Source organism: Mesoplodon bidens (genome assembly GCF_964165515.1).
Source record: "Mesoplodon bidens genome assembly, chromosome: 5".
NCBI lineage: Eukaryota > Metazoa > Chordata > Mammalia > Artiodactyla > Ziphiidae > Mesoplodon > Mesoplodon bidens.
In genome coordinates, this window is record NC_138161.1 from 48,650,834 (window position 1) to 48,661,793 (window position 10,960).

The following is a 10,960-nucleotide window of genomic DNA, read 5'->3' on the forward strand; positions in this document are numbered from 1 at the left end:
CATATGGGAGCAAAAGCCCAGACACACCCTGACTTTAGTTCTCTGGACTTGCATCATTCCAGGAACTAGCAGATATTTGCACTTCCTCTTTCTTACTCCATCCCTCAATCTGTCCCCAGTAGCCATTTCTGCATGTGCCAATACCAAGGGCTTCAGGGTGCAGATAGAGCCTGAATTTGCCTTAGCTTGGTGGTTTGTAACAACAGCAGATAAAACCCAGAGAGGAGGAGTGGGGAACAGCAGGAGTCACTAGGGTCTGTGTTACCAGTTAATTTGTAATCAGTAGCCAGTGCTTTGCTTTATTTTCCACAAGAGTCATCAGGAATGAACCTAATGAATGAATTAACTAATTAATCCCTTTCAGTTAGCACGTATTCAGGTTGTGCAATGTGGAGATAACTGTGTGGCTTTAAAAAATGACCCACTGGGACTTCCCTGGTGGTCCAGTGGCTAAGACTCCATGCTCTCAATTCAGGGGGCCCGGGCTGGATCTCAGGTCAGGGAACTAGATCCCGCATGCTGCAACTAAAAATCCCATATGCTGCAACTAAAGATCCCGCATGCTGCAACTAAAGATCCCACAGGCTGCAACTAAAGATCCCACATGCTGCAATGAAGACCCCACGTGCCGCAACTAAGGCCCAGCGCAGCCAAATAAATAAATAAATAAATAAATAAACAAACAAATAAATAAATATTTTTTAAAAATGACACACTGTCCCAGTCATCAACTTACTTAAAACTATTAGCTTTTCATGAGAACAGTGTCTTGAAGAGTTGAGGACATTGGGAACAATGTCAATGGTCAACTAATTATCGAGGCAAATGATTTTGAGTACTTTTTCTTGATTCTTGCCAAGTCAATAGTTGTTACTGATACTGCACAGTTGTTGTATGTTGGAGGAATTAATGCTGAATTGGAAGTGACTGAAGAATTACCTCTGAGGAGGTGAGTGATATGAACTCCTGGCAGATTGCTCCACAGCCCACTGAATCATCAAATGTGTCATGAGCCACTATTGTGTACCAGAGATTGTTCTAGACTCTGGCAGAGTTAGGGCAGTAAATAAGATGAAGTCTCTGCTCCTAGGAAATTCATACCCTAGTGGGATCCAGAGCACAAGTAAAAGCACTGTATATTGAGAGGGGCGGGCCAGACCTTCATTGGAAGAAGAAAGGCAGAGGGCTCCCCTGGTGGCGCAGTGGTTGAGAGTCCGCCTGCCGATGCAGGGGACACAGGTTCGTGCCCCGGTCCGGGAGAATACCACATGCCGCGGAGAGGCTGCGCCCGTGAGCCATGGCCGCTGAGCCTGCGCGTCCGGAGCCTGTGCTCCGCAACGGGAGAGGCCACAACAGTGAGAGGCCCGCATACCGCAAAAAAAAAAAAAAAAAAAAAAAAAAAAAGAAAGGCGGAAAACAAGTGTAAAGATACAGATAGGCTGGTGACGTTTTTCATAAAACGGGAATGATTTTGATGATTTGGTTTATCAGTTTGTTTGCATATCCCTGTGTATTTTTGGAAGTTAACTATGTTTTATTGACATGGTCACAGCACAATGTCTTCACAAATATCATGCACAGGAAAAGCTTTGCCTAGTTCTTATTACATCAGAGAAAATGGAGAGCCTGCTGAGTTCCTGCCACTAAGAAGCTTCATATCTTCCAATGTCAAAAATTGTAATTCCTTCTGACCTACAGATTCTCTTAATCTATGAAAACAGTTACAAGAATGGAGGTCACTTCTTTCAACTTCTTAATTCATCATGGACCATCACATGCAGTTGAGCAGCCTGTGGCCAGCACAAAAGCACCCCTCTGAAGACATGAATAAAGGCTGCAGTACAGCCCAGACTTGCCATGGGGCTCAACATGGGGCAGGAAATGCCTTCATGCACTTCTTTCATAGGAGAGGGCTCCTTTTTGGACCACACAGCTGAGCTCGGTTTCATCTGGGATTACTACAGCCCAGAGATTCTCTTGTTTGTTTTAGAAATGATTAAAGTTATAAATTTTGAATATGATGCAAACAATCATATAACACATTTAAGAGCTTTATTGTATCTGTTTGCTTAGATGCTGCTTTAATCTACAAAATATTTGCAGGTAGCTCCGAAGCCAAATAAAAGTGATTTTCTTTCTGGGGGTGCCTCTTCCATCTGCACAGATAATTTGGAGTTTGCTGTATTATAGATACATATAGTTTTGGGTTTTAATTTTAAACAGCATAATACGAGATGACTTTCATTCTCCTCAGGTTGGTTAAATCTCGATTTAAGAGGTTCTGCCCCTCAGAAGTTGGACTCCTGAAAAATGCTGAACGAGAACAAGAATCAGAAGAAGAGATGTGACTTTGGGCGTCCAGTCTTTCTAGTTGAAATTTCTCTTTTTTTTTATTATTTTTAATCACAGTTTTGCCTCTTCACCTTTTGTTTGGAGAACAACTGGTTGAGAATGATTCTTGGTGTCATGGTATTTGGGGCTTGGAGTGGCTCTCCCCAGGTCATCTAAAGTGTGATGCCCACACTGAAAAATATTGTTTTATTTGCCTTATAGATATATATGCTCAGGGTTCCTGGGCTTACTACCATTTGTAACTCATTATAGATGGAATTTCACTTGTTTATCTTGTTGCTGCAATGAGAAATAAATGAATGCATGGACCTTCGTTCAAACACCTCAGATCTTTGTTTTTGTTATTCAACTGCACCCCACCTTTATGTCATGAAGAAGAAGCTGTGTGACACTGAAATTCCTTTTTGTGAGAAATCTCTTTCTGTAGCACCTGCGTTCTCCCCTGGGAAAAGCAAGCCGGAAGTCATCCTATGATGTACTCTCTCAGAGAAGATAAAAGGGCTGATCCACGGTTACAGAAGGGCACATGGTTGGTAAAGCCATGAAAATTTGGGAAAGGAGAGTCATGATGTTATCCAAAGAGTAAAAAAATCATCACACAGCATAGTATGGCCAGCATGCCATCTGTTCTGCTAAAATAATTGAAGGGTTAAAACAAGGAAAATCCTTTAATGGAATACCTAGGTAAAAAGTCAGAGCCCTTCCCTCATCGGTGGACTAAGTAACCTCCAATGGAGAGTCAGGAAATCTTTTCTCATTCTAGCTTTACTATTCACCAGCCTCTAGGGTTTTAACATTTACCATGTCCTTCTCTCTGACGTTAGGGAATTGAATTGGATGAATCAATTTCCGGCTGTCACATTTTATGAATCTAGAGTCTCTGAGACAAAATCGAAGTTAATTTAGTACCATATTAGTCAGAAAGGCCAGTCTCTGCTGTGACAGAAAAGAAAAGGAGTACTGCAGGAGTTTGTGATGGTTGACTTGAATATGAAGGAAAAGAGGCAGTGTAGTGGGTAGCTGGAGGTGTCACATGGGCAGTTAAAACCTGAAGCTCCCTGGCTTTCCAGAAGCACTGACAAATCCAGAAAGCTGCCCCAGTCTGGTCTTATCACATGACACTGAAGAGGGAGGTGAGTGGATTCTTTAGGCCAATGAACTGGATACATTTCTTTTTTTTAACGTAAGAGTTGAAAAGAGCAGATGTGGGTGCCTACATGTTTATCTTGAACAATGCAATAGACCTTAATACATTTCTGGCATATGAAATGCCCACATGCCGTGGTCCCCAGGTGATCATGGCATTCTGCCCCATGTGTGTCCTGTATTTTAGGGTTTTTTTCCTTAGCCCAGCAAGTTTCTATGATTTTGGCAAGTTTGTATTTCAGAAGAGTGAGCTGTCAACTGCAGGTTACGTGAAAACGGCATTGCTGGTATCTAGGCCTGAGCAGGAACTCTAGGAATAATTAGCATGAACCAGATTAAGACTGGAATTTTGAAAACTGTAAGTGTAAATATACTAGCAGTCTTTATGAGAGAGCAGAAATGTCCATTCCTGCAGTCTCTGCACAGAGAGAACACAAGTGAGATGCAACCCAGTGAGTTCTCAGAGGAGGAACTTCTGGTTCAGGTCTAAGTCCATGGTTTGGGGCTATCTGCCTCTAGTCCCTGAAATGAGCAATAAATTGAGCACCATTATTATAATTTTATGGAAGCCTTCACCAAGGAAGGGATGGAGGAAGGGTGCCCTCCCTTACTTTTGCTTGTATTTTATCTCAATCTTCCAAAAACCTGGGGTCTCAATTCCTGAGCTTTTGCCAAACCCCTTCATGGGTATCCCATGCTTGATTTGCCATAACCAAGGTAAAGAGACTCTTTAAAGAGACTCAACGCAATATAAACATGGCTGTTGATGTGATAATACCTCTTCAGTGATTTCTGTGATGTCTAACTGCCTTTGCTTGGGAAACTGCAGCCTCTGATGGCACTACCAGCTCATTGTTGAAGTGGGAGATCAGGTTATGACCGTCTTGGTGTCCTCCTCCTCATCTTGTCACTTTAGGGCTCATTAATCAAGGTTGTATTGATTGTATGTTGGATGTGGATTAATAATGTGGTTTAGGAGTCACCGGGGCTACAGGAACAGTGAAAATAAAAGCTGAGAAGTGACAAGTTCTCCCCAATACATGGAGTCAATAGATTAAAAAGCATGAAAGAAATGTCTGTATACATAGAGAATAGATCCAGAAATTCTGTATACTTTCTAATGTGAATTCCAGATGGGAAGATTGAGAGAATAGAGGACATGCAAGAAATAAGAGAAAAGAATTTCCCCTAAATAAATGGCAGTGAAGGGAGATTTTTGCTTTAACCTTGGAGAGGTGCTTCAAGAGATGTGCAGTGAATAGAGTGATTGGGTTTCTGGACCAAACTGGTAAAAATGAAAAAATATAAGCCATTCTTATACCTTTAAGTTCATTTGATGAATATTATTATTCTATTTTTAAGTCTAGCAAATTTTAACACTCAATTTTAAGGAGACTTTAATGTTTGGGGCACAGTTTTAAACTTAGATAATTAGATTTCCCTTTAAACTTCTTCACTATATTTATGAATTAAATATTTTTATATTCTTAAGTACTTCAGTTAACCAACAAATCTTCTCAAGTTGTTATTATTACAAATCTAATTTATTAAACTTATAAATGTGGTGAAACTTAAGTTTTCTTAAATATTCCAATACTATATAAACTTAATGAGATTTCAGCTGAAACTCGCAAGTGTAAATTTGTTAGTCAATTGCACACTTATAAATTGAACTTACAAGACTAATCTGCATAGATGAAATTATATTTGTAAACTTATAAATACCTAAAATGCTACACATGCATAATTCCTTAAGGCACAAATATATGATTTTGATGTTCTTAAACATTTCTGTACTTAGCTCAAGTCCTTCCATGTTAAAATAGGCGTACTGTTAAGGAAATGATTTGTTTATGACAGACAATGTCAGGGAACACCTAGTCTGCTTGTTGAGATATTGGACCCAGATATTGAATGAGACAGGATTCTTGACAGTGACCCTAATGGCATGTGCTGAATGCAGTTACTTATAGTCACTACATCAAACCCTCCACACAGGCTATCTCCCAGTCTTGCACAGCACAGGGAAGGTGCCTTCCCCAGCTGGAGTCATACTTAAAATTGCCTGTCTTTTCTGCCTACTCATGAAAACCTGCAATCCCCACCCAGGCTGTCAGGTCATTTGATGGGATTTCATTATTCTTTAGCTCTTAAGATATTAACTATCCGCCTGCCGATGCAGGGGACGCGGGTTCGTGCCCCGGTCCGGGAAGATTCCACATACCGCGGAGCGGCTGGGCCCGTGAGCCATGGCCGCTGAGCCTGCGCGTCCAGAGCCTGTGCTCCGCAACGGGAGAGGCCACAACAGTGAGAGGCCTGCGTACCGCAAAAAAAAAAAAAAAAAAAGATATTAACTATATTTCCTTCTAAGAGTAAAAATTTCTGAACTTGATGTAATATTGCCCATTTTTTCCCCATATATTTCCTATCTGATGAGACTGCTCACTTTTTACAGATGTTAAGACAATAGCCTAATGAATTCTAGGTCACTCTCTTTTAAAGATAATTCAACAGCTCTGAGCTGGGCTGTCAGTATTTCTGAGCCCTTAACCCTTTAAAGCAGGGACAACACAGCTGTGTTCAGTGCTTGTGTGAGTTTTGGGAGGAATTGATATGATTAATGCAAAAGGTTAGAATGGAGGCAAGAAAGTGCCTCTTACCTGCTTCCTCTCATGATCTTGAGCTGTTCTGCCTGTTTTCAAGTCTCCTAAAGGGAGGGTTAAAGAGCTTTACTAAGAAGCTGGGGGTGGAGCCCAATATAATCCCCCACTTGATAACTGGTATCTGAAGCCAAAATACATACAGGCTCTAAAATGCAAAAAGAAGCCCAGCCAAGTAATCAAGGGCTTAGCAATTAAGGTTGGAACAACTCTCTCATCTGCTCAGAAACTGACTCAGGTTCCCTTGGCCTCTCAGATCAATTCTAAATTGACTAGCACTGCACCTGAATAAAATAAAATCACTTTGAGTGTATTTTAGTATAGAGTTATACTCTCATATTGTCCAACACGACCCCTGTACCAATCATGCTGACTTGCTCCCTGTTCCCTAAAACTTGTTTATTTTAATTTCCATGTCTAAGCTGTATTAACCACACTCTCTTGCCTCCTCCTCCTTGCAGCCTAACTTCTGGAGATTCTTTAAGGCCCAGTTCAAAGCTTTTCTTTTCTACTGCTTCATACCACACCTTCCTGTTTAGAAATTCCTACAGTATGGAGCCCAGAGAGCGGATCATATGCTATTCAGTCCTCTAATTATCTCTGCACATAAATGCTTCCTTCTTACTACATTATAATCTCCTAAAGGCAACCACACTTTTTTCATCTCTATTGTAGCGCCTAAGGAATCCTTCTCAACCTGTAGTGTTGAAAGGTGAGCTAGAGTCTGGAGTGGAAAGGAGAGAGAAAATTCAAAGGAAAATATCACTTAGAGAAAATAGGTCCTCAAAGGTTGTCTATGGGTGAAGACTCTGAGACCAGAGTTTGTGACTTGTCTAAGATCATGCCGTCAATTAGTGGCCAAGCCCATGATGGGACAGATCAATAAATCTCCTGACCCTGGGGCGGGGGGGTGAGTAAGTGAGAGAGATGGCTCTTTCCACTTCAGAGGCTACATGACTGCACGGTGAATGGCTCAGTTCTTTCTTAAAGGGACCTGCCTTATTCTTAAGACCCTCTTTCCCCCAGCCCTCTTTCCACACAAATGTCCCATTCAGAGGAAAAGACTTTGGCTTCTGTTTGAATATCTTTGGTGATTTGATTCTGGTCGGAAATTGTCTTAGTCAGTTTGGGCTGCCATAATAGAACACCGTAAGCTGGGTAGCTTAAACGACAAATGTTTATTTCTCACAGTTCTGGAGTCTGGGAAGTCCAAGATCATGCTGCCAGCAGATCCGGTGTCTGGTAAAGGCCCACGTCCTGGTGGGAGAAACAGATTATCTCTCTCCTGTCTCTGTTTTATAAAGGTGTTAAGCCCATCATGAAGGCTCCACCCTGATGATCTAATTGCCTCCCAAAGACCTCACCTCCAAATATACCATCACACTAGAGATTAGAGTTTCAACACATGAATTTTGGAGGTACACAAACATTTGGCCCATAGCAAAAATCCAGGAGAGGAATCGCCAGGACAGGGATGACCAGGACACTCTATTCTTCCCAGCTGATACCTTCACCACTCCCCACCCCCCTGAGAAATGTGTCTACATTTACTTCTCATCTGATATGCCCACATTATGGGTGAATGGCGGAGTACTGAAGTTACTGTGTAATAGGCTTAACAGCAGAGAAAAACAATAGTAATGATGCTACCCTCTAGTGGCAAAGCATGGAAACACAATTCATAAGCCAAAGTACCAGGTTCATATCTCAAAAGCAGCTTCCTTAACCCAAAGTCAGACCACAAGCATTGTTAGAGGAAGAGTTTGGGTTATTTAAAAATATCTTAGATTTTCATTTATTAGTACTCTAACCCATTATGATGGGTCGAATTGTGTCTCCCCAAGTTCATATGTTGAAGTCCTAACCTCCAATACCTCAGAATGTGACCTTATTTGGAAATAGGGCTGTTGTAGACATAATTAGTTAAGATGAGGTCATACTGGAGTAGGGTGGGCCCCAATCCAGTAGGGCTTGCGTCCTTAATAAAAAGAGGAAATTTTGACAAAGATACACACATAGGGAGAATGCCATGAGAATAGGAAGGCACAGACCAGGGTGATATGTCTACGAGTCAAGAAATGCCAAAGATGCCAGCAAACCACCAGAAGCTAGGAGAGAGGGTTAGAACAGATTCTTCTCCAGCACCTTCAGAGGGAGGGAGCATGACCCCACCAATAACTTGATCTTGGACTTCAAAGCTTCCAGAACTGTGAGACAATACATTTCTCAGTTAAGCCACTCAGTTTATTGGTACTTTGTTACAGCAGCCATAGAAAACTAATACATTCATTACTCTAACAATAACTTTAAGTTTAATGTTTTAGACTTCAAAATAAGGCATGTATTTGAACTGTAAAATGGCATGCTGAAGGTTATATGGCAATGCCAGTGATGAAGATATTATCTCTCCTAAGTTTTATTACCAACCATAAAATGTGTTGTCCTTATTGAGAAACTGCTGACAGCTTGGTTTGGTTATACATTTATGCTCTTTCCACTTCAGAGGCTTTATGGCCCGCTCAGGTTGGCAAGTTTCCTTAACTGTTTTTTTGTCCAACATTCCTCAGGAAGGTAGAGTTGACACTTACAGAGTAAATCACTTATGAGCTAGTAACTTCTGCATTGTTACTTTTGGTGTGCTCTAACTTTTTATATGCTTGCTATCTAGCTAGATAACAAACTCCTTGAATATCATATAATATTGTTAAGCTTTCTGGGGATTACGGTCCTTATCTGGAAAATGCATGGTGTTTATTACAAGATGTGCCCTGTATTAGCCAAGGTTCTCCAGAAACAAAACCAATAAGATATGTATATATATATATATATATATATATATATATAGAGAGAGAGAGAGAGAGAGAGAGAGAGAGAGAGAGAGAGAGAGAGTTGATTTACAATGTTGTGTTAGTTTCAGGTATACAGCAAAGTGATTCAGTTATACATACATATATTATTTCCTTACATTCTCTTCCACTATAGGTTATTACAAGATATTGAGTACAGTTCCCTGTGCTATACAGTAGGTCCTTGTTGGTTATCTGTTTTATATGTAGTAATGCATATATTTTAATCCCAAACTCCAACTCCTAATTTATCCCATAATATATATGTAATTTATATATTTTAAAGAACTGACTCATTGTGGAGGTTGTCAAGCCCAAAATCTGCAGGGTGTGCTCCAAAGCTTTTCAGAAGGCTGGCTGGGAAGGCAGGCTGGAAAGAGTTGATGCTGCAGTTTGAGTCCAAAGGCAGTCTGCTGGCAGAATTCCCTCTTCAGTGGAGGTCAGTGTTTTTATACTAAGGCCTTCAACTGGTTGCATGAGGGTAATCCGCTTTACTCAAAGTCTACAGATGAAAACATTAATCTCTTCTCAAAAATACCTTCACAGAAACATCTAGAATAATGTTTGACCAATAACAGGGTGCCAGGGTCTAGCTTAGTTGACACATAACATTAAACTTCATAGCCCCCAGTGAATTCTGCCTCCTTGAATTCGTGCCTTTTTGTAGCTCCCTCCAACATTGAATCTGGACAGGCCTTACGATTTTCTTTGACCAGTGGAATGTACTAAGGGCATAATGTGGCAAATTATGGTCTTAGACTTTAAGAGGCCTTTCAGCTTACACCGTTGCTGTCTTAGAACCCAGCCTGAATGTGAAGGAGGCAAGGCTATTCTGTTGGGAAATCTTCAAGGAGGAAGAGGCCATTGAGAAGCACAGACCATGAGGTAGAGAGAGGTCCAGTCAATTTGGCCTTTCTGGTCACCTCAGCTGAGATCCCAGACATGTGAGAAAGGCCATTTTGGATCCTTGAAGCTCCAAGTCAACTTCCAGATGACTTGGCTAAATGATCATGTGGAGAAAAGCCGTCGCTGCTGAGTCCTGCCCAAATTACCTGGTTATGAGCAAATAAATGGTGGTTGTGTTTTAAATCACGAAGCTTTGGAGTGGCCTATTATACAAAAATAGATAACTGATGTCTGTGCCAATGATTTCTGTAAAATAATTATACTAAATGGAGAGACTTAGGATCTAGAATATTTTCTTGTTAAGGTATAACTCATTGTGCTTTTTGATGCAGGACATTGAAAATATCAACTCATCTTGCCTCAGCTAAGCTTAAGATTTCATATTACTATTTTCAGAAGGACTAGTGTTACATGGAACTAGTATTTCTTGGCTGAAGCTCTTGTCTAGTTGCTATAAATTCTGGATTTGCCTTTCACCTGAATCAGGGTTTCTAGAAGGAAAAGAATGAAATCAAACTATTTCCCACACTATGTTTCTTAACCTAACCCACAATGGACCATTTCTCTCTTCTTTCAATCTTGACCACATACCTGTGCCCATTAGGTCAGATATGGGGGGTGAAAAAGAGGAGAAAACAGGAAAAGAAATTTAAAAGGAACAAGTCAGAATAGATGAAGAGAGAAATCGAGGTTCTCTGGAGCAAGATGCAGAAGTAAATTTAAAACTAAGAAAGAATTTGAGGGTTCCTTTTCTTTCATCTTCTGGGGCATGAAGAGATTAACTCAGGGTTACATTAATCAGAGGCCAGCATCTTCCACACGTACCTGAATTTCGTAGGCAACAAACTTCTACTAGTGTTAAGCAGTTACTTCCTTCTATGTATCCATCAGCCCTTGAGATCCCATCTGGAACATCTTGCTCTGGGCAGTGTAGGAGGCACCTGAAGAACAATGGCGTACAGAGCAGAGGAAAACCGGAAGGCACGAGGAAGAAAGGTGAGTGACTTGGTGACTTCCTCTTGTCCCGGAAAAACTTTTTTGGATACCTTT

At 40.9% G+C, this 10,960-nt stretch overlaps 2 protein-coding genes across 4 annotated transcripts in view; both read left to right on the top strand.

Annotated features, from left to right (window-relative positions):
* The window catches only part of TMEM45A (transmembrane protein 45A), an 89,644-nt gene extending 86,970 nt beyond the window's left edge, over positions 1 to 2,674 (top strand). Inside the window, exon 6 of one of the 3 annotated variants that reach the window (XM_081234276.1) lies at positions 2,255 to 2,674. In XM_081234276.1, coding sequence (XP_081090402.1) covers positions 2,255 to 2,348 — 94 coding nt within the window. In that variant the 3' untranslated portion in view covers positions 2,349 to 2,674. The other 2 variants (XM_081234277.1, XM_081234275.1) reach the window with 2 other exon arrangements.
* Positions 2,675 to 10,788: 8,114 nt separating this feature from the next.
* The window catches only part of ADGRG7 (adhesion G protein-coupled receptor G7), a gene marked incomplete at both ends in the record, with an annotated part of 78,575 nt that continues 78,403 nt past the window's right edge, over positions 10,789 to 10,960 (top strand). Inside the window, 1 exon segment of the mRNA XM_081235331.1 lies at positions 10,789 to 10,906. Coding sequence (XP_081091457.1) covers positions 10,789 to 10,906 — 118 coding nt within the window.